Source organism: Mytilus californianus, unplaced genomic scaffold (genome assembly GCF_021869535.1).
Source record: "Mytilus californianus isolate M0D057914Y unplaced genomic scaffold, xbMytCali1.0.p SCAF_12, whole genome shotgun sequence".
Classification (NCBI taxonomy): Eukaryota; Metazoa; Mollusca; class Bivalvia; order Mytilida; family Mytilidae; genus Mytilus; species Mytilus californianus.
The window spans coordinates 14,346,260-14,370,937 of NW_026262604.1; the positions used below are offsets into that span (position 1 = coordinate 14,346,260).

General features: G+C 32.6%; 1 protein-coding gene and 1 long non-coding RNA gene across 3 annotated transcripts in view; both read right to left on the minus strand.

The window, feature by feature from the left end:
- Positions 1–459: 459 nt before the first annotated feature.
- LOC127721423 (collectin-12-like) overlaps positions 460–24,678 on the minus strand; it is a 29,239-nt gene continuing 5,020 nt past the window's right edge. Inside the window, exons 4-6 of the mRNA XM_052228145.1 lie at positions 24,136–24,230; positions 23,578–23,659; positions 460–3,083 (exon numbers count right to left, since the gene is read on the minus strand). Coding sequence (XP_052084105.1) covers positions 2,857–3,083; positions 23,578–23,659; positions 24,136–24,230 — 404 coding nt within the window. The 3' untranslated portion in view covers positions 460–2,856. The remainder of the gene's footprint in view (positions 3,084–23,577; positions 23,660–24,135; positions 24,231–24,678) is intronic.
- On the minus strand, positions 4,330–9,965 carry LOC127721425 (uncharacterized). 2 transcript variants are annotated; one of them, XR_007991250.1, is made up of 3 exons: positions 9,938–9,965; positions 5,530–5,630; positions 4,330–4,986 (listed from the first exon to the last, which is right to left on the minus strand). It is a non-coding gene; the product is annotated as an uncharacterized LOC127721425 (long non-coding RNA). The 2 variants fall into 2 exon arrangements; XR_007991249.1 differs by having other exon boundaries at positions 5,530–5,635; positions 9,938–9,962.

Consider the following 24,678-nt stretch of genomic DNA (forward strand, 5'->3'; position numbering starts at 1 on the left):
TTTAATAAATCTCATTTGACAGACATTGTTTAAAGACTTTATAATTGGTCTAAGGGTTGTTTTTTTTTTGGAGAGTCCTATGTATTTTAACTATATGAATGTTCGTTCATATTGCAATACATGTATTTATGTCTGTTATGCGGAAGGAGTTTAAAAGATTGCGTAATGATTTATAAAAGAGAGTTAAAAAAGGTTGTGTAACATTTATTATTATTCGGTTTAGCGGTCAGTATAAAGAGTAACTGCACGAGTTTTAAGTTATCGATGATTCGGTAGTGACAAAACCAGTACACTTTATAGTTAGAATTCTAATTTCATCCAGACACATATTAAATCCTGTACAACTACATGCTGTAAATCATTGTCTCTTAATTTCTGTTTGGGTTTTTTTTTATTGAAAATTTATTTCAGCAACAAATTGTCGGAAATTGAAAGGACTGTGGCTGACACTACACAGAATAATAATAATAAGAGTTTATTGTCTTGATTTCTTCTTCTAGATATATCCTGCGGTCATCATACAGTTAAAATAAAGTCAATATAAGCAACACAAAGCTTAGCAAAAGTTTGAAATCTTTTTTACGGATCCGAAAAATACTTCTATTTTGGCTTTTACTTGTAATTGGAACGGTAATGATAATTAGTTAGTCCTCTTTTTATATTCTATTGATGAAAAAAGGCAACAATCATTTAGTTACAAGCAAATCAGAATGAACATAAGTTGTTCCAGAATGACCATCGTTTGTGTTTTAGTAGCTTCTATTAAAAATGAATTTAAAAGATGTTCAGTTTGTGTAAGATGTTTAAGAATTTCAAGAAACTGGTGACTTTAAGTGCAGGTATTGATAAGGCTTTGATGTTTGCGAACGGGAAATTTATGTTTCAGACATGATTTGATATGTTTTTATCATAATTTACAGTTTGTATGTAAAGATTTTTTAACCACTTGGTTTTTTTATATACTGTGTATCCTAGGCATCCTTAAATGTCACTGGACCGTAGTCACTCGGAGGTCACTGGACTGTTAACATTCAGAGGTCACGGAACCGTAAACTTTGAGAAGTCATTTCTAATAGGAGTACGGGACTAACAATTAATGAGATATTTTTTCATGTATTGACATAGTGTAAAGTTGGTCACTGGACCAGATTAAAATCATAACGGTATGGATCAATTATAGATTAATTTGAAGTGTTACGTAAACATACAAAATCTTTTCTATTTAATAGTGGTCCAAAACCATGAAGTGGCACATCCAGAGCTTCGACTGCATAACACATTTTACCAGCAGCTGATGGGAAGGGGGGGTTAAGATATGCAAAATGGACAGAAAGTGTCGAACATTAACTTGTTTTTTACCATCCAAAGAAAATCATGATCCTTACCTTCAACCTTTCACGAAATATACTGCAATGCATTTAATATTTCAGTTCACTTTTTATAGTATCATTTGGGCACACAATTAGCGGGAAAACATGGAAAAATTATCGTGATTCAGATTTAATTTCTGCAAGGTATCCATGACAAAAATATCTAGTAATATAAAGAAAAATAACCTCTGATTTTTATATCATTAAGTTTTTTTGCTGAACTTATACTTGCAGTAGAACACTCAAACTTGCACTTGCTTACTATGCGTTCTTTAGCTTATACATGTTAACACGCTTAAATGAATTTTCACATATTAAAGTGAACATCTAAATTGTTTGTGATGGTTACGAACGTGTTGTTGTCTAATAAAGATATATGACATATGATACGTTTATATGTATAACGATATCGTTCTTTAGTCTCTAATCATTTTGCATTAAGAAAAGAAAATCTGCACGATATTAGCTGAATTTGGCTCTAGTGTAACTGTTTTCGGTTTATATAGTTTAAAGCGGGTGAGGCTACAGCTGCCGCTCAGAATTATAAATCTGATAGAAAATGTTGAATGCACGGTCACTGGAAATCAAAAAGATCAAACAATAGAAACCAGCTAGAATTTTTACATAATCGTATAGCAGTTTCTAAGAATTTTGGAATTTAGCTTTAATTTAGCCTGCTTTCTTTGTGGGTCTAGCTGGTCACTGCGCCATTCATTATCCAAATATTGTGTTTGTGTTTCATTGCATTGAGTAAGAAAATGGAACATAATTGCATGTGCTCAATTATTTGCACATGGTTTCAAAGAAGATGGAGTATTTTAGCAAAAAAATAGTTTGTTTTTGTTTAAACAAAGTGAATTAAAGCGTTATGCGGAATGAGTATGAAAGATTGCGCAATGATTTTATAAAGGAGAGTTTGAATAGGTTTGTTTAACAATTGTTGTTATTCGGCGTGGCGGTCAGTATTTACGGTAACTTCACACGATTTAAGTTACCGAGAATTAGGTAGTGACTAATCCAGCACACGTTTTATAGTTAGAAGTCTTAATTTTTTTCTTCAAAAATATTTTTTTAGTTTTGCTTTCATATTGTTTAAGTATCTTTAACTTGTTTCTTATATTTTGTAGATTGTTTTGTTACAGAACACGTGTAGGATTCTGCAAAACAGTTTCTTTTGTGTTAATAGAGACTTTATATTTTAGTTTGGACTTTGAGGCAGAGGAGATATTTTGTATTTGAAAATAAAAGTTTAAGCTGGTCACTAGGCCATTCAGTACCCAAACATTAATTGTGTTTGTGTTTCATTGTTTTGAGTAAGAAAGTGAACATAATTGCAAGTAGCTGGAGCATTTTAGCACTTAAATATTTTATATATGATTTTACAAAAGTGAATTAAATCATAAAATAGAACGACTCAAAAGTTGTCATGTCCGATTGTTATTTCGATTGCTTTTCTTTCAACTTTTCAGCTTGATACTCAATGCAATTATTGTTTTTCACAAATGTATCCTAATCTCTTTGAACAGCTATTATCATTCCATGTGTTTGACAGGCCGTAGTCCAAATGAACACAATCTTCGCCATTTCGCCAATTATCAGGTTGGCGAGATGCCCAGTCGGTAAAAGTAACATCTGTATTGTCAGCTTCCCACACAAAATGAGATTCTCTCATTGAATCATGTGCTCCGATCCAAACGTGACCTGCATTCCTATCTGAAATGAAGTATGCTAATCAAATGTACGCCATGACAGGAAATTTGAATATATATATCTCTCTCTCTCTCTCTTCGTACGTTTTTATATGCTAACCTTCCTCAGTTAGCCTGCGTTTTCCTGTATCATCACAATTGACTCGTATCTATTTGCAACTATCTTGATTTTTTTTTAAAGAAAACGGTTGATATAATTTACTTGAAGTATTTAAGTATAAATAAAGGCAACAGTAGTATACCGCTGTTCGAAATTCATAAATCGATTGAGAAAAAAACAAATCCGGGTTACAAACTAAAAATACTGAGGGAAACACATCAAATATAAGAGGAGAACTACGACACAACAGAAACACAACATTAAAATGTAACACACACAGAAACGGACTATAATATAACAATGGCCATTTTCCTGACTTGGTACAGGACATTTTAAGAAAAAAATGGTGGGTTGAACCTGGATTTGTGGCTAGCTAAACCTCCCGATTTTATGGCAATGTTAAATATAAAACAGTTTCCGGGACAAGTTTGCACTTCCGCTGAGTGCAAAAGTTGTCACCTTAATTTTTGGAGTTAAGTCAAAATGAAGTTGATAACTTGGTTGGTATTGGTTCCCTGATATTTGTCTTAACAAATTTTGGCTCTAGCACCACTGTTGAAAAAGTTATGCCCCTTTTTTCAACAATTTCCTCAGAGAAAAAGTAGTTTCCCTCAAGGGAAATCAAATTTCCCTACAGGAAAAAGATTTTTCCTCAAGGGAATTGTATTTTCCTCAAGGGAAAAAGATTTCCCTTAGGGAATTTGCTGCATTAACATTTCCTTTGAGGAAATTCTATTTCCTTTGAGGAAATTCTATTTCCTTTGAGGAAATTCTATTTCCTTTGAGGAAATTTGCGGCTTCAAATTTTCCTTTGAGGAAATTCTATTTCCTGTGAGGAAATTTGAGGCTTCAGATTTTACTCTGAGGAAATACTTTTTCCTGTGAGGAAATTTGCATCTTCAAATTTTCCTTTCAGGAAATACTTTTTCATGTGAGGAAATTTTGTCAACAACAATTTCCTCTGAGGAAATTTTTGACAAACACTTTTCCTTGAGGAAAAATTCAAGACCAAAAATTTCCTCTTAGGAAAACATTGTTCTCCAAATTTCCTATGGAAATTTCTGTTATTCAATTTTCCTCTATGAAAATTTCATAACAGTAAAAACAGTATGAATATAATTTTTCCTGAGACTGAATAATTGATACAAAAGATAATTAAAACTTTAATAAAATGTTCACTGATGAGTAACATGACATACTAAAACAATAGGCTAGCTGTTTGAGACAATACAATAATAAGCAAAACGCTATGAATATCATACTATTTGTGATGTTATTAATATTGTGCTCATATTTGCAGATTAAATAAAATAACCACTTTTCATGTTAATTTAACTTTTCTTCTATTTAAGCTGTTGCGTACAATTATTCAATCCCCTACATAACAGTTCAGTGCATAAATAATTCCATCCACCAGACATCTTCCTTCAATTGGTAGAGAATACATTTTTGCAATTTGTTCTTCAAACATCTTCCTCTGTATATTTGATATGACAGAGCTATGTACATGAATGGATAAAGCAGGTGTTTATTTCGACAACAAAATACTATTTTTTTCTACATTTCTCCATAATCCTTCAGTGAATATGTAGGTTGTTGCAATTACACAATTGTGTTCTTGTGTGCATCTATGATTGTACTCCATTTTGTTTACAGCCATTTTGTAGAAATTTCCTATTTTTCTTTTTCCAGGTAAGCACACATTTCATTTCACATTAATCCTATTAGTACACCATGTAGAAAAGTATTAACCTTAAGTTTCCTCTGTACTGACCTGTTGATGATCATGAAAACCAAGAAGTCTCACCTATAAATACACAAAATATGAATTGAGAAAAAAACAGCAATATGAAATAAGCTTATTTTATCATGTTTAATATGAACATTTTGAGAAACTTAAATTTGATATTCTTACTAATCATGATTATGAGTTCTGTTATTTCAGTGCTTTGTGTCCACGACTTAATATCAGTCGTTTTAGTGCCTTGCAGTGATAATGAGTTGAGCCACTTGCAACAGTTTTTACAGTTTGTTCATATGTTGTGCTATTTGAACCACTGTCCTAGATTATGGTTAGGTGACTCGAGTGCTCACAGACATGATTTTTTTTATAAATTGTTATTGGCTTTGAACTAATTTGGATTGTTTAAATCTTTTCATGTTGGGGTCTTTATTTGCTGACTTAAAAGGTATGGGTTTTCTCATTATCGAAGGCAGTCATTGGTCTTTAATTGCTTGCATCCACTTCATTAAACTCTGGTGGATAGATAACTCACATACCACATCTTCTTATTTTTATAATAGTCATCATTCAAGGGCAATCACTTTTATTATATAGAAATGGTCTTACCATTTAGGCCTTGTTGTCTTCTGTTTATCTTGTATTGCCGATCATTTCTACTGTACAGTTTTAATTGTTTATATTTTTCTTTATCTTCTATATTTCTTGCCCTAAACTTAAAAAAGGTAAAAACTATAATTTAATGACTATAACTATTATTATACATCAGTATGTGTTTTTCTATATACCATGATATAAAAAAGGAATGAAATACTTGTGCTATTTCATTTCACAGACTATTAGCCAGTCAACAGTTTCAAAGACATAACCACGGTCAATAGTTTAACAAACAAGCATTCCCGTACTTTTTCATCGTGTTCATACTAATTTTTTAATGGACAGCAATGACGTGATTAACTATTCTTCTATGATTTGTGTGCTTGACAACATTAAACTCTGAAATATTGTAAACGGTATAATCTGTATGTGTCTTTCGTCAAAATTTCAAATTAATATATTACTTACAGAAGCAATTAAAACAAGAGGCTCACAAAATAAATGTGGTCTAAGAACTTAAAAATTTCTAATTTACCGATTCAAACCATATCATTATTATTTGCTTTTATATATAAATCAGTAATAACAAAATTTTAAAGAAAACAAAAGGAAAAAAAAATCCTCCCCCCCCCCCATTTGTTGAACCCCCTTATGATTCATCACCCTCTAATTCAATCCTAATCTTCCCTATGTGGTATGGTACCTTGCAGTACAATTTCAGAGAGATCCATACACTTGAACACAAGTTATTGTCTGGAAACTAGAAAAATGCTTTTTTTGCCCCTTTTTGGCCCCAAATTCCTAAACGTTTAGGGCAATTACCCCCAAACTCAATCCCAGCTTTCCCTTTGTGATATGGAACCTTGTAGTACAATACATAGATCCATACACTTACACACAAGTTATTGTCCTAAAACGAGAAAAATGCTTGTTTTTTGCCCCTTATTCCTAAAATTTTGATGCAATTACCCCCAAAATCAATCCCAGCCTTCCCTTTGTGGTATGGTACCTTGCAGTACAATTTCAGAGAAATCCATACACTTGAACACAAGTTAGTGTCTGGAAACTAGAAAAATGCTTATTTTTGGCGCCTTTTTGGCCCCTTATTCCTAAACATTGTGGGCAATTACCCCCAAAATCAATTCAAGTTTTTCCTTTGTGATAATGAACCATGTAGTATAATTTCAGAAAGATCCATGCACTTACACACAAGTTATTGTCATGAAACTAGACAAATGCTTGTTTTTTGCCCCTTTTCTGCCCCTAATTCCTAAAATTTTGATGCAATTACCCCCAAAATCAATCCCAGCATTCCCTTTGTGATATGGAACCTTGTGGTACAATGTCAGAGAGATCAATACACTAACACACAAGTTTGTCTGGAAGTTACAAAAATGCTTATTTTTTGCCCCCTTTTAGCCCCTAATTCCTTAACTGTTAGTACCATAACCCCCAAAATCAATCCCAACCTTCCTTTTGTGGTATTGAACCTTAAGGTGAAATTTCATAGAGATCCATTAACTTAAACTAAAGTTAGAGTGCGAAAACCAATGTGTCTTTGGACGACGACGCCAACGTCATACCAATATTTTTTTGCGGTCTTATAAAAACTGCAAAGTTTCCTTAAAATTACCAATCTAGTGGCAGCAACCCAACAAGGGATTGTTAGATTCATCTGAAAATTTAATGGCTGATAGAACTTGACATAATAAACAATTTTACCTCACATAAGATTTGCTCTAAATGCATTAGCGTTTGAGATATAAGCCAAAAACTGCATTTTACTCCTATGTTCTATTTTTAGACATGGCAGCCATGTTTATTGATGAAACAGAAAATAAAATACAAGCTTTATTCTAAATACCCTAAGGAACCTTTAGCCTAAGTTTGGTTGGAATTGGTTCAGTAGTTTCAGAGGAGAAGGATTTTTTCACGTTATAAAACATAAACAAATTGTGTAAAATTGTCGTTAAAGTGCAATAACTCCTTAAGGGGTTCATTGACAATTTTGGTTATGAAACTTATTTGTAGATCTTACTTTGCTGAACATTTTTGCTGTTTACAGTTTATCTTTATCATTAATTATATTCAAGATAATAACCAAAAACTGCAAATTTTCCTTGAAATTACCAATTTAGTGACAGCAACCCAACAATCATGACAATGGGTTATTAGATTCATCAGAAAATTTCAAGGCTGATAGCACTTTGAACCCCTAATGAACAATTGACTCTGTGTCAGATTTGCTCTAAATGCTTTGGGTTTTGAAATAAAAGCCAAAAACTGCATTTACCCCTATGTTCTTATTTAGCCATGACAACAATGTTTTTTGATGTAACAAAAACAAAACACAAAATTTATTGTAGATACCCTAAAGTTCATTCAGCTTAAGTTTGGTAGGAATTGGTTCAGTAGAGGGGAAGATGTATGAAATAGTTTACACCTGACGGACGCCAACGGTTGGCGACAGACAATGACAGACGACGACGGACGCCAAGTGATGGCAAAATCTCACTGTTCCTTCGGAACAATGAGCTAAAAAGGCAAATTTAAAAAATTGCGCTGGCTCTATCCAAAAAAGATTTTTACAGTGTAGTGTACTACTTTTGGGACAGGACATATTAACATAATAGAAAAATCTATAAGCTATAACACAAAATATGGACATTTCAATGTTTAAAGGGTCTATAATTTAGTTTGACAACATCAGACATACTAATATTTGACCTTTTCAAACTATACCAAATCACTACTTAAGGATGTTCGCTACTCTGTTTCAAAATAACAAGCTTTTTAAAAGACTGTTATAAATTGAAGGTATATGAATAAAGGAACTAAAAAAACAGAAAAAATGAAGGGTCCGTGTGCTTGTTTTTAAGATTTAAGCCATTAAAAATTTGGCGGGAAGTGATTCTCTCTAGATTTTTCATACACTTAACACTGGCACCTTTTTCTTTCAAAAGCTATGAAAAAAAAAAGGATTTTATAAGATTTTAAATATGGCTTTTTAAACAATGTAATGAAAATATGAAGAGAAAAGTATGCGGGCAAAGTTTTTTAATGGCACTGCATGGATAAAACCAGAGGATTCCGAATATCTGGTTAAAATTCAAAATCAAGAGGAGCGAACATCCTCAACCTAAAAAAAATTGCCACATTTTTTTCCAATGTAATTTCATCCATAATATTTAAAGCAATAAATTTGGGAGGAGTATGAAAATAATTTGCAAGTTATACACTATCCACACTAGAGACCTAATAGAGTAGAAACACTAATTTTAATCAAACTTGGCATGAACTAAGATTAGGGAATTATAAGAAAGTTTAGCTAGTTTCATGGCAATAGCATATATACATTAAAGACTATAAGTTCATTCTTATGTTTGAACTTTGGGTGTTAATTTTTTGCCGTTTAAAGTTTAACGTTTAACTTACTATCAAGATATGGGCCTACATAATTTAAATATTGCAAAAAATTGTTTTTAAATGTCTTTATAACTATTTATATGTAATTGTGTATTACTTTTTATGCATAAAAAATATGAATAAATAAATTTTGAAGTAATACATGGTCAACACTAGGGAATTTTTTTGTAAAAAATGAAAGTCAATGGATGATAACTGTGTAACAGTGATGTATGTACATGATTTATTTTAATGTAAAGCAGCTGAATACTCATTTGCTGTCTCAGATATATTTCAATTCTTCAAAAGTCGAATTTATATGAGCCTATGCCTGAAAATAGAGATTTCAAATTAAGGGAGGGGGAGGCTGATATAAAAATTCTTCATGTATATTTAAGAAGTTATTTGTAATACAAAAGGAAAGAAAATAACTTATCTGCTTATAGCATACCACATGAGTAATACAAGGTCCCAGTAGGCCATGCAAGACTGAATTAAACATTTAAGGTCAAAATAGGCAGTAACACATTCTTACATGTATATGAAAAGGCATACACATAAGCTAGAGGAAATAGAAATGTGTTTCTTTTTGGTAATTTGTAGGCTAAGGTGACATCATACAAGAAGTATGAGTGATTCTCAAACTAAAATAAAATGATTCCATCCCCCTACTTCATTGCACTTACTTTTTATGCATAAAAAATATAAATAAATAAATTTTGAAGTAATACATGGTCCACACTAGGGAATCTTTTTGTAAAAACTGAAAGTCAATGGATGATAACTGTGTACTTGGACTAGCAATTAAGAGTTCACATGCTGAAATGTCTCGTCAGCCCAATCTCAATCAGTGAAATAAATTATTGTTTGGTTTTTTTTTAAATTCATATGGAAGCAGTCCAAATAATTATGACGCATTGCAAAGCTTTTTTTTTTCTCTCTGACGCCGCAGGAAGGTGAAGTGAGTTGACATAACATGTATGTTATCATGCAAAATCAACAGTAATGAGTATACCTATGATTGTCATCGTCACTGCAAAGCAAATGGATCATTAATACTAGGGGAAATGGAACCAATAAATTGATCGGATCCGGTATGAAGTTCCCAGTAACGGAGAACCTCTAACTTTGAGGTATTATTATTAGTGTCGGTGGTCATACAAATGAATCAGGGTGAATTGCAGGTACATTAATTAGCAGAGAATAGACAATTATCAACTTGTTATTCATTATCTCGCAGTTATTTACGGTTAATTAGCTGTATATATTCCAAAACAGGTGCTCGGAGCTTGTACTAGTCTATGACTTTAAAGTAACAATTATATTTATATTCACAATTAGTGGCTGATCGAAGGGTGATGGGATCCGGGGGTTTGACTCCCCTTTTTGTGAACGATCAATGCATTTAATGGAGACATATATTTGGACCCCCTTTATCCAGGCTGGAATCGCCCCTGATATTACATGTAAATCAAGTCCGGGGTTACTCTTAACATAATAGCATAACGGTAATCATAAAGAGTGTGGTAATTTTTAAAAGGACGAGGATTTATAAATATACAATTCTTGAAGAGGGGGAGAGTGCACTTCACGATGATCGAAAAAAAAGTGCCTTGCACGTTATTTTCATCATCTTGTCTGAAACAGTCTGAATAATGAGCTTCAAGGCGAAGCGCGAAAACAATAAGTCATGTGAAATACTAATGACAAACACGTTGTACGGACAAACCCTTAAATCCCTCAACGTTATGTCAAATGAATTATAGCGAGGAAAGGTAAATTTAATTAATATCAAAACTAAATATTTGTTATATTTCGCTCCTGATTTCTCAAGAAATCATAGAATCAAGAAATGTATAAATTTTAATTATGCATGTCTTTGTGAGATCCATTTCATGAGACCAAGGATTTCTATAAAATCCTTGATGTGACCCTTTATATATACAGTTTTCTATTTTCCCCGGAAAAAGATTAAAAAAAATATAATCTTTTGGGAAATAATCCGATTTTGTTGAATTATTTCCTTTCATATTTATGATAAATCCTTTTAGTTCTTCAATTTTAAATTAAAATAAATATTTCATTTTGATCTAACGACAAACTTTTTAAATTGTAGTGGCATGGTCAGTCATCTGATTAGTTGCATGGCTGATTACCAGTTTACTGGTGACCCAGTAATTTTCCATATAACAGTGGCGTGTACCCTTGGGGTGTGTATAACTTATTTTGAATACCTTAATTTTCTGGGGAACATCCTGTCCACGTGTAATACTTAGTATATATTGCAACTGATGACATTAAACAAATTTTCTTTGTAGCATCGGTGTCCATTTCATGTTTAACCACTCAAAATTTTCACTAAAAAGATAATATAATAAAATCATTAAAAAAAAAATTAAAAAAACACTAACAAATAAACTTCGCAATGAGTAAACGTGGATTTGTGTTTTAAAGGGCTTATTTCCAGTGGATATATTTCGTACTAGATAACTAGACCTGAGATTACTTTTTTTGTAATATATATTTTATTATTTTCATATCATTCTCAAATCTCGATCATCTTAAATAAAGATGTACAAAAAATAATTTTGTTATAACTCATAAATATATGGTTAATCACAATTGTTACAAATTATAAAATGGTAAGTCAATGTCCGATGTGCCACCGTCTGTTGCAAACTACGATTTAATCTTTTAAATGAAAGACGTGCACTGCCTTCATCGGAACAGAGGAAAGTCCACCTAGTGTATCCGTTTGTTATGCTGAAAAAAAGAGATCATCATAAACTTTTTAGCAGACCTTCTCGTGTAAAAAAAAAACCAAACTTTTAACTGAATTAAACAAAAAATTATCAAACAAAACTCATTAGAACACTCATAGTAACATTTTGTTTAGACCTGAGATAACTTATAGTAAGATTATTTATATTTATAACAGTTAAAAAAATGTCCGATCTGATACACGTACCTATAATGTACAAAATTTTGAACAGCTTCAAATATATGGCCTTATCATTGGTAATATATCATTTTTGTATCAGTTATTGCTGAACGTGTAACCAAATTAAAATGAAGAAATAGGCTCGAAACCGCATTTTTTAAAGATTTTTTTTAAATCCCAAAACAGATAATAGCAGAGACATATATACACATATGTGTATATATGTCTCTGATAATAGATATGCAGATTAAAGTCCAGGTGAGAAGATTAATAACTTTCTTTTCTACCGAAGTAAATATATTAACAAGGATTTAGGATATCAATAAATTATTAAATTCATCAATTTATTAAATCTGAACATGTGAACCAAACAACGAAAAAAATAAACGGGAAATTGGCTATACCTTTTTAGCTCACCTGGCTCAAAGGGCCAAGTGAGCTTTTCTCATCACTTGGCGTCCGTCGTCCGTCGTCCGTCGTCCGGTCTCCTGCGTCCTGCGTCCGTAAACTTTTACAAAAATCATCTCCTCTGAAACCACTGTGCCAAATTTAACCAAACTTGGCCACAATCATCATTAGGGTATCTAGTTTTAAAATGTGTCCGATGACCCCGCCAACCAACCCAGATGGCCGCCATGGTTAAAAATAGAACATAGGGGTAAAATGTAGATTTTGGCTTATATCTCTGAAACCAAGGCATTTAGAGTAAATCTGACAGGGTAAAACTGATTATCAGGTCAAGATCTATCTGCCCTGAAATTTTTAGACAAATTTCACAACCTGTTGTTGGGTTGCTGCCCCTGAATTGGTAATTTTAAGGAAATTTTGCAGTTTTTGGTTATTATCTTGAATATTTTTATAGATAGAGATAAACTGTAAATAGCAATAATGTTCAGCAAAGTAAGACCTACAAATAAGTTGTCATGACCAAAATTGTCAGTCGACTCCTTTAGGAGTTATTGCCCTTAAAAGTCAATTTTTAACAATTTTTCATAACTTTGTGTTATCTTTTACAAAAATCTTCTTCTCTGAAACTACTGAGACAAATTTAACCATACTTGGCCATAATCATTATTAGGGAATCTAGTTTAAAAAATTTGTCCGATGACCCCGCCTTCCAACCATCATGGCTGACTTGGTTGAAAATAGAACATAGGGGTAAAATGCAGTTTTTGGTTTATATCTCTGAAACTAAAGCATTTAGAGCAAATCTGACAGGTGGCAAAATGTTTATCAGATTTAGATTTATCTGCCCTGTAATTCTCAGACGAATCCGACAACCCGTTGTTGGGTTGCTGCCCCTGAGTTAGAGATATCATTATAATATCTAATATCTAATACTATTAATTATGATTTTAACCTTATTTTACATGATTTCCAAAGCATCAGTAAATACAGGTGAGCGACACAGGCTCTTGAGAGCCTCTAGTTGGTATTAGCCATGAAGCCATGTATGTACTAACCATTTTAACTTATTGTTTTCTTAACCTTTAAAGAATACATTTTAAAATGAACTACTTTATTTATAGTAGTTCAAGAAAAATATCTATATATTAGATAACTCTTTCCTTTATATTCAATGGAACAAGAAGCGAATTCGTTAGCGAACTAGAGTAACTATAGAAATAGCGTCGTTACAGGTCTTCTTCTGACCGGCAATAAATCCTTAGCAGTAATGATAGTGGAACGTCCATTGCATGGGCTGTGCTCAGCCACGTCCGAATGGGGACGTTGAATCCTTGCAACAACTCTTCGAGTGGACTGTAAGTAGCCTGGTATTAGGCCAATTTTTTGTCCCTCCTTTTTCATTGGCAGTCGAAATCTTCCGACCGTATCACGGGCGGTCTCAATTACAAGACCTATATGTACCTATCATATATTATTCGGTACGTCAGACACACCCGACATTAATCAACCAAAAACTCAATATTTTACAATAGGGAATGAATATCTCCAACGTTCACTTGTCCCTTGAAGGATCAATATTGAATTTCTTCCATCGCCCCCCCCCCCCCCTTTTTTTTTATAAGATTACATTATGACGTATGTTTTTTTTTTTTAATTTTACGAAAGACCAACAAATCGATTTTTATCACCAAATTTGTTTTTGCTGAGATTAACACTAAAAAAGTATAACAAAACGTAACGATTGAAAACCGTTGGCTCACAGTTCAGTTTTTAAGAAATTTTTTTCTTTGAAAACTAACAGACTAATTTTCAAAAAGTTTTTTTCTTGAACCATTATTTATTAAAACGAATTTGTAAACAAAAGTTATTCTTAAATATTAATAATGATCAATGATTGTAAAGAAAAAAATCCATCATAGTAGTTTGTTAATTTACTGGATCCATAGTGTTAAACATGTCACCTTTCTTTTACAAATAACTGATTAAAAATATGAAGCCTTTACTGTAAAATAAATCATTCTAATAAAAATAAATTCATCCAGATTTTTCTCTCATAATCTTTCAACAGTTATTGTAAACAAATTTATTCGAACTATAATAGTCCTATGACTTGCTGTCCGTTTACCAATATTTATACTTTATAAAGTGTTTTCATATTCATTGATCATTAACTTCATGTTTTGCGAATACTTATAAGGGGGTAATTATTATAGCCAGTAATAGCTTACAATTTATTTTAAGAAAACGAGATGCTATATTCAAATTCTGAGATATGAATCTAGTTCTTAAAAAAAAAATCTCAACAACAAAATTCTACACATTTATCTGGGTCTTTTTGTCTCCGCTTCGAAGCCGCCATCCCGTACCAAACATATCTATTCGTTTGGCAATATACAATCATGTAAGCAATATACAACAGGCAGTAGATCTGAATTTGTAAATTGTTATTTTGGATTTTACCTGATTAGGACGTGTCTCGTTGAATTTTCTAATAAACTTACACACACATAATCTGACTTTTAATCGTAATGTTATGAGATCTATAAGAACATAGAGCTACTGTATAGTATGGAAAGCCACAGTGAACCCCCCGATTATTATTATTTTTCTTTTAAAAATACATGGATACAAATAAATCTTCGGCTTTTAAAATCCCGCCGATTATTATCAATTCTAAAATCTTCGGCTTTTCAAAATCTTCGGCTTTCAAAATCTTCGGCTTTTCAAAATCTTCGGCTTTCAAAATCTTCGGCTTTTCAAAATCTTCGGCTTTCCAAAATCTTCGGCTTTCAAAATTTTCGGCTTTTCATAATCTTCGGCTTTTCAAAATCTTCGGCTTTTCAAAATTCACCGCCGATTATTATATTATAAAATCTTCGGCTTTTAAAAGTCTGAAAATCTTCGGCTTTTCAAAATCTTCGGCTTTCAAAATCTTCGGCTTTTCAAAATCTTCGGCTTTCAAAATCTTCGGCTTTCAAAATCTTCAGCTTTTCAAAATCTTCGGCTTTCAAAATCTTCGGCTTTTTAAAATCTTCGGCTTTTCAAAATCTTCGGCTTTTCAAAATCTTCGGCTTTTCAAAATCTTCGGCTTTCAAAATCTTCGGCTTTTCAAAATCTTCGGCTTTTCAAAATCTTCGGCTTTCAAAATCTTCGGCTTTTTAAAATCTTCGGCTTTTCAAAATCTTCGGCTTTTCAAAATCTTCGGCTTTTCAAAATCTTCGGCTTTCAAAATCTTCGGCTTTTCAAAATCTTCGGCTTTTCAAAATCTCCGGCTTTTCAAAATCTTCGGCTTTCAAAATTTTCGGCTTTTCAAAATCTTCGGCTTTTTCAAATCTTCGGCTTTTCAAAATTCACCGCCGATTATTATATCATAAAATCTTCGGCTTTTGATCAAATGGCCGCCGATTATTATGAATTGTTAAATCTTCGGCTTTTAATCAGCCCGCAGATTATTTTCAATAATAATATCTTCGGCTTTGAATCAAGAGCCCGCAGATTATTTTCAATAATGAAATCTTCGGCTTTTAATCAAGATCCCGTAGATTATTTTCAATAATAAAGTCACCGCGCTGAAGTACGTCCATTATTCATTTTTCATTATTCAAAATTCAATAATGAATAATGAAATAGTTCATTATTCACTATTCAGTCTTTGGCTTTTAATCAAGAGCCCACCGATTATTATCAATAATCAAATCTTCGGTTTTTATAAACCAAACCAAAAATAATCTCCGGGACTCGAATATTATGATTGTTATAATCTGCGTGAAAATAAAAATGCAAAGACTTACATCAAATGAAGACGCGGAACAGAGAAATACATTTAAAACTCTCTATATTTGCATATTCTGGTTCATTACACCAAGAAAGGTTGAGATAGGTAGGTGTTATTGTTGAAAAGACAACTGAAAACCTTAAACACGCAAGCACATGCAGACTATAAAGTACGTGTGTATGTATATATTTAAGTGTGTGCGAAAGCGTCTGGATAATTTTTAAGCCCCCGGACGAACAGACGGACGGACAGGGGGTAAATTAATATCCCCCCTATTTTGTCACCGGGGGGGGGGGGGGGGGGGGGGGGGGGGGCGTAAAGGATTTTCAGACTGTTCGTCCGGGGGCTTAAAAATTCCCGGGGATTATTTTTGGTTTGGTTTATAAAAGCCGAAGATTTTATTATTGAAAATAATCTGCGGGCTCTTGATTAAAAGCCGAAGATTTTACAATTGATAATAATCGGCGGGGGTCAGACTTAAAAGCCGAAGATTTTATAATATAATAATTGGCGGTGAATTTTGAAAAGCCGAGATTTTGAAAAGCCGAAGATTATGAAAAGCCGAAAATTTTGAAAGCCGAAGATTTTGGAAAGCCGAAGATTATGAAAAGCCGAAAATTTTGAAAGCCGAAGATTTTGGAAAGCCGAAGATTTTGAAAAGCCCAAGATTATGAAAAGCCGAAAATTTTGAAAGACGAAGGTTTTGGAAAGCCGAAGATTTTGAAAAGCCGAAGATTTTGAAAAGCCGAAGATTTTCAGACTTTTAAAAGCCGAAGATTTTATAATATAATTATCGGCGGTGAATTTTGAAAAGCCGAAGATTTTGAAAAGCCGAAGATTTTGAAAAGCCGAAGATTTTGAAAGCCGAAGATTTTGAAAAGCCGAAGATTTTGAGACTTTTAAAAGCCGAAGATTTTCAGACTTTTAAAAGCCGAAGATTTTCAGACTTTTAAAAGCCGAAGATTTTATAATATAATTATCGGCGGTGAATTTTGAAAAGCCGAAGATTTTGAAAAGCCGAAGATTTTGAAAAGCCGAAGATTTTGAAAGCCGAAGATTTTGAAAAGCCGAAGATTTTAGAATTGATAATAATCGGCGGGATTCTGAAAGCCGAAGATTTATTTGTATCCATGTATTTTTAAAGCAAAAATAATAATAATCGGGGGGTTCACTGTGGCTTTCCATAGTATAGGCCTAGTTACATGCAAGTCTTTACAAATTATATATTTTGGTATGCTATAAAATTGAGAATGGAAATGGGTTTGTTTTTATAGACTATTTGTCATTTGGTCGGGTTTTTTTTTTTTTTTATAGTTTTTGACATGGCGTTAACTCGAGTTTGATATATTATGCATCTTTTGTGCTGTATTTTAACAATTATTTACAAGCATGCTGCATGTTTACACATTCATCACTATACCGCATCTAGATATAGCTTTATTGTAAAAAAAAAATAAGGTGATGAGACAACTATCAACCAGAATTTAAAATACCTGGCTGATATAAGCAATTGTGACTTACTTTCTTTACTCAGAGTGATCGAAAATGAATTAGCATTAGCTTTTTGTGATAAATATATAATAAACTCTCAGTAACAGAAATAGCTCTTGAAAGCTCTCTCAGATCCCGGCACTTTTAACTGTTTTTTGACGCGTGCTAAAAAATGCAGCACCTGGTTACAGGGGCTCATTTGACAAATTATCATCTTTCGTAATTTAAGTTATAAAATCTAAACTTTAAGTGATCTAAAATGTTCATGACTAACGAGTATATTTCCTTGTACGATTTTTCTGTGAAATGAGTCTAAGAGTATATATGTATATCGGGATACTCACTAAATAGTAAAATATTCATGTACCTATTAGTTGCGGCTCATTTTGGTCTTTTAAGTAAGTTTCTTTCCCCTGCATTACTTGATCGCTTTTGTAAAAAATAAACAGCACAACAACAACAGCACTCGACGTCAGTATTGTACCAAAAAATGAAAAAAATATTCAAAAAGAAGGCTCATAAAATTCAAATATTGGTAAGCACACACACTAACTTGTCACTACAGACATGATCTTTTTGTTAATGCGCCAAACTCGTTTCTTCCACAGGACGATGTCGATGACAATGGTGGGGAAAACTAGTCCAAATAATTATGACGTCTTGCAAGGCTATTTAGGCGTCCCAGAAAAAAAATTAAAATAGCCTTGTCAGACGTCATAATTATTTGGACTAGGGAAAACCCAACAAATCATTAGTTCCCCAAATGAGTATCCTAGTATAAAGGTTTTTTAATTAATATATACATGATATAGCTATTTTATATTGGAATGGCACATATTCATGAAAAATCAACAAATGATCCAAAAGTCGGAAAGATGAATAGTCCTCTGACTTCACAAACTTGGAAACAGTTGTGATGTTGCTTCGCTGAGCTATAGATAAACGTACGACCTTCAACAATGAGCAAAATTCACACCATATAGAAAGCTGTAAATATAATTAAAGGCCTAGAAATGACAAATGTAAAACAAATCAACAAGAAGCCTAACATTTATAATAGAATTTAAAATAAAATTGAAAATAGAAATGGGGAATGTGTCAGAGAGACAACAAAATAAAATTGAAAATAGAAATGGGGAATGTGTCAGAGAGACAACATCCCGAGCAAAGAGCAGATAACAGTCGAAGGTCACCAATGTGACTTCAATGCAGCGAGAAAATCCCACAACCTGAGGCGTGCTTCAGCTGGCTCCTAAACAAAAATGTATACTAGTTCAGTGATAATGGACGTCATACTAAACTCCGAAATATATAATAGAAACTAAAATTAAAAATCATACAAAACTGACAAATGCCATAGGCTCCTGACTTGGGACAGGTGCAAAAATATGGTGGGGTTAAAAGACTATTTACTGTAAATTTCAGAAATTATTGCATGCATTTATTAATATTGCCAATTATCATAATCATGATAATTTCCCTTTCAATTTTTAAAAATTTCTGATTTAAGTTTTTGTTGTATATTGGGACTTTGGATAGTCTCAAGAATGCTTTCACCATTTTTTATGAAACTTTGGTGAATTGTTTTTATATCTTAACTTAAACTCCCTTTTCATTTTTATGACCCATAGTGGAAGGGGGCATTAAGTTTAACCCTTGACCGTTAGTCCGTCTGTCCCAGTCATGAAAGTTGGTTTTTGTTCTCTAATTTAGATTGCCTCAACCAAATGTTATAAAACTTTTACAAAAGCTTATTACCACAATACTCAGATCAAGTGTGAATTTTGGTGGTGTCAGTGTTACCGTTTTAGAGTTATGCCCCTTTACAAATGGAAAAATTGCTGATTTTTTGGTTTCCCGCTCTCTAACTTTAACTTTGTTTGCCTTAACCAAATGTTATGAAATTTGCACACAATGCTTATTACCACAAAAAACAGTTTGAATTTTGGTGGTGTCACTTTTACTGTTCTAGAGTTATGTCCTTTACAAATGGAAAAATGATGAATTTTTTGTTTCCGTCCTCTAAATTAAGTTTGCCTCAACCAAATTTTATTAAACTTTAACGCAATACTTTTTACCACAAAATCAGATCAAGTTCAAATTTTAGTAGTATAAATTTTACCGTTCTTCAGTTATCTTCCTTTATAACTTTATATGATATGCAAGCCGGAGTATCATCCCCTATTTATTTTTATATAAGATGCAGAGTTATGGAATTTTAGTTGTTGGAAAATTGTTTAAAATTGTCCATTTTCACATTTTGGAAGGTTTTAGAATTGTATTTGTTAAAAAATCACTGCCTTAAACTTATATACACTTGCGATATCCCTAAATGGAGCCAAATTATTTTCATGTTTTGTTTCAATGAATACCACTCTGTGTGCATGTCCTTTTTTAGCTCTTCTGGCTTGAAAGGCCAAGTGAGTTTTTTTCATCACTTGGCGTCCGTCGTCGTCCGTCGCCGTTGTTAACTTTTTACATTTTGAACTTTTCTAGAGAACCACTGAATGGAATGGAATCAAACATGGCATGAATGTTCCTTATGAGGTGCTGACCAAGAGTTGTTACTTTGTTGCCGATCTATCATCCAAGATGGCCGGCAGCGGGGGACTTAGTTTAAGATAGGACCCTATCGGAAATACATACACATGTATTCTTTTAGAGAACCACTGAATGGAATGAAACCAAACATAGCATGACTGTTCCTTATGGGGTGTTGACCAAGTGTTGTTACTCTGTAGCCGATCCATCATCCACGATGGCCGCCAGCGGAGTAGGATAATATTAAACCAAATATGGTCTCAATCATTATTAAAGTATCTGTTATGATTTTTATCTTTTTTATATGATTTCAAAAACCCAAATAGAGTCAGGTGAGCGACACAAAAGAGCCTGTAGTTTTGTTTTTTTAGGGGGGAGGGTGTCTTAGTTGCGCAGTGCTCACAGTTTTTCTATAATGTAGTTGATCATTAAAATTCATTTAAAACATAAATCCAAGCTAAAAGGGCAACAAGCTTATCAAGCACTCATGGTACTGCTTTTTATGAAACACGCATTGATATATACATTAAACAGCAAAATAATTATTGATGCAAGATGTCATTAAATAATAATTTTTACTCTTCTTATGTGTAGGACAAGAACTATAGAAGATACAGAGAAATTATAAACAGCAGAAATGATAGGCAATTTTAAATTTGCAGAAGTCAACAAAATCTAAATGGTAAGTAAACTCATCATAGATACCAGGATTAAATTTTGTATTTACGCCAGACGCGCGTTTCGTCTACAAAACACTCATCAGTGACGCTCGATAAGACTCATAAGGCCACTTTTATAAAAGTTATTGCCCGTGAAAGATGATTATCATGATTATTATAAAAATAAAAAGATGTGGTATATTAAATATGAAAACTATTGATCACGACTCTAAGAAAGCAATAATAGGCCAGTGACCGCCTTCAAGAATGAGAAAATCCATACCCTTTTGTCAAAGTAGTCAGCTATAAAAGGCCCTCAGAAGATGAAAAATTTAAATAATCCCAACTGTAGAACTAATTGCCTAGTTTATAACAAAACAAATTAAGAAAAATGAATATGACAGATATGAAACAACAACAACCACTAAATTTTAGTGTCAGAATAAACTACAGGCTCCGATCTTGGGACAGGCACAATAAGAATATGGCAAGGTTATATAAAAATAAGAAGATGTGGCATGATTGCCAATAAGACAACTCTTCACCAGACAACAAATGACATACCGGTAGATTTCCTGCAAAACAATAAACAGTCCGGACTAAGCAGAAAATTTATACCTTTCCCTTAATCGAAAGCCACAAAGATCTGTTAGTACTCACAGTTACTGACAGCTAGTTAAAATAAATAAAAAAACTAATACATGTAAAAAAAAAACAGGTTTGTGAGCACTCAACCCTACCTTAACTTTGGACAGTGGTTTAACAGCTCAACATATAAAGAACAAACTGTAAAATAACCGTTGCAATTGCCTCAACTCTAAAGATTGATAAAATGCACAAAATCAACCAATATAAAAACCCATAGACAAAAAGCACGGAATTAAGAGAACTCACAAGTAAGAAAGGAAATATTCTTAATATGTTCATAAACATGACAAAATAAGCTTTTTTATTGCTGTTTCTCTCTCCATTTATAACATTTTATTTGTTTATTTTGTGTTTTTATAGGTGATCAGACATCTTGGTTTTCATGATCAATAGGTCAATACTGAAGAGGAAACTGAAAGTTGATATCTATCTACATGGTGCACTAATTGGATTAATGTAAATTGGAATGTGTGCTTTCCTGCAAAAAAGAAATAGGAAATTTCATCATAATCACATGATAATGGCTTTAAACAAAATGGAGTTCTATCATAGATGCAGAAACACACAATTGTATAAATGCAACAACATATTATATATATTCGTCAAAAGAAGGGAGAAATGAAGAAATAAATTGTATTTTGTTGTTGAAAGGAACACCAGCTTTATCCACTCATTATCAAATATACTGAAGAAGATCTTCGAAGAACAAATTGCAAAAATGTTTTCTCTAAAATTGAAGGAAATTGTTTAGTGAATGGAATAATTTATGCATTGAACTTTTACGTAGTGGATTGAATAACTGTACACAGCAGCTGAAACAGAGGAAAATTAAAATTTACAAAGAAAGTGTTTATTTTATTATTTAATTTGCAAATACTTGAAATATGAACGCATTCTTAAGAACACCACAAATGGTATGACATTCAAATTGGTTGCTTATCAATGTATACCATTGAAACAATAAAAAAGAAAACAGAATACTTTGCTACAAAAAATATTTTATAAATCAAAGTTAAAGTCATATAAAGTATGTACAAAACCTTGACCTAAACAGTCAGACTCGCTGTATTGTTTTTGTATGTCATGATAATTTTGAGTCAAAAATTTATTAAAGTTTTAAATATCATTTGTATTATTTATTAAGTCTTGTAAACATTATGTTCATACTGTTTGTATAGTGAAGAAATTTACAATGAGTAAAAATAGGGGAAACATTTCCTACAGGAAAAGTTGATGTACAGAAATTTCCTTAGAGGAAATTTGGAGAACAATGTTTTCCTTAGAGGAAATTTGTGGTATTGAATTTTCCCTCAAGGAAAAGTGTTTGTTAAAAATTTCCTCAAAGGAAATTGCAGTTGACAAAATTTCCTCACAGGAAAACAATATTTCCTCAAAGGAAAATTTGAAGCTGCAAATTTCCTCACAGGAAAAAGTATTTCCACAGAGGAAAATTTGAAGCCGCAAATTTCCTCAGAGGAAATAGAATTTCCTCAAAGGAAAATTTGAAGCCGCAAATTCTTTAAGGGAAATCTTTTACCTTGAGGAAAATACAATTTCCCTTAAGGAAAAATCTTTTTCCTTTAGGGAAATTTGATTTCCCTTGAGGAAAACTACTTTTCCTCTGAGAAAATTGTTGAAAAAGGGGGCATAACTTTTTCAACAGTGGTGCTAGAGCCAAAATTTTTTAGGACAAATATCAGGGAACCAATACCAACCAAGTTATCAACTTCATTTTGACTTAACTCCAAAAATTAAGGTGACAACTTTTGCACTCAGCGGAAGTGCAAACTTGTCCCGGAGACTGTTATAACATTAAAATGAAAACAGTACATGACAGGACTACCATACAAATAAATGGGAGAACATATAGGACAGGGAAACATACGAACAATAGCTAACAAAAGGTACCAGGTTTAAAATTTAATACGCAAGACGCGATTTTCGTCCACACAAGACTAACCAGTGACGCTCAGATAAAAAAAAGTACGAAAGCCAAAACAAGTACAAAGTTGAAGAGCATTGAGGACCAAAAGTTCTAAACCTGCCAAATACGGCTAAGGTTTTATGTCTGGGATAAAAAAATCCTTAGTATTTAGAGTAATTCATACTTTTGCAAACAGTAAATTTATAAAAATGACTATATAATAGATATACATGAAAACACCGAAGTGGTGACTAACGACTTAGTATACCTTTTGCAAAGGATTTCAAAAAGCTATTTTCAAAGGCGTTGTCTATTTTCACAAGTCTGCTTCCTTTAATGCGACAGTCCATCTTGAAAATAAAGTACAAATTTCATTCAGATAATGGCATATAAGATAATACAGTATACAAGAACCAAGAAACAAGCAATAATATTTATTCCAGTTGGAGCATATGACAAATCTCATTAGGCGATTGATAAAAAACAAAATAGCAAATGAACTAATAGACTGTAATGTACCAAGAAACATATAAAGAAGTAACATTTTAAGGTGCCTTTTGGTCATATTGCTTTTCACATTCGTTTGATGTGTTTGAGCTTTTGATTTTGCCATTTGATTAGGGACTTTCCGTTTTGAATTTTCCTCGGCGTTCAGTATTTTTGTGATTTAACTTTTCACGTGTGAAGGTCTAATTTCCAAGTCGGGTTTTGAGCGTTCCTGTTGAAGGCGAATTTAAATACCCGCGATATATTTTTGTATTGGTGTTTGTCGTCGTATTTACAAACCTATTTTAATTGTAAGAAACATAAGTCTTATAAATCTTACTTTTGCCTCATTCCATGTCTTCGTTGGTCTTATTTCAATGTAATAACAGCTTTGTATAAACTGTTCCCATCCAGAACCACATGACTTTTTCTGAACTGCAAAACAAAACAATTACTATCTGTATTTTAACTATAGTATGTATACACTGACCAAACTGTTATTCATATTCAGAGTATGTTCACAGTATACCAGTGGTAATATTTGAAAATAGGCATAATCAAGAAAAATGAGAGGATTTATTTTTTACATAATTCGAATAAGGCAGGCTTATTTGGTAAAATCTGACCATTAACCTGACAATAACAAACCAATGGTTTCTTCGAAAGAGTTGTTTCCTCTGATCTAACTGCTTTTTTGTCGAATTGTATTATATTAGTTAAATGGCTTTTCAGAGGCTACCTTATGGTAACAGTCATGTCAAAATGACAAGCCGTGATGTTTCAACACAAGACAATTAATGTGTTGACTTAAAGTCGGTAAGGCAGCAATTTAACACACAGTCAAAGCAAAGACATCTTAGTAATCTTGTATGATTTTACTGTG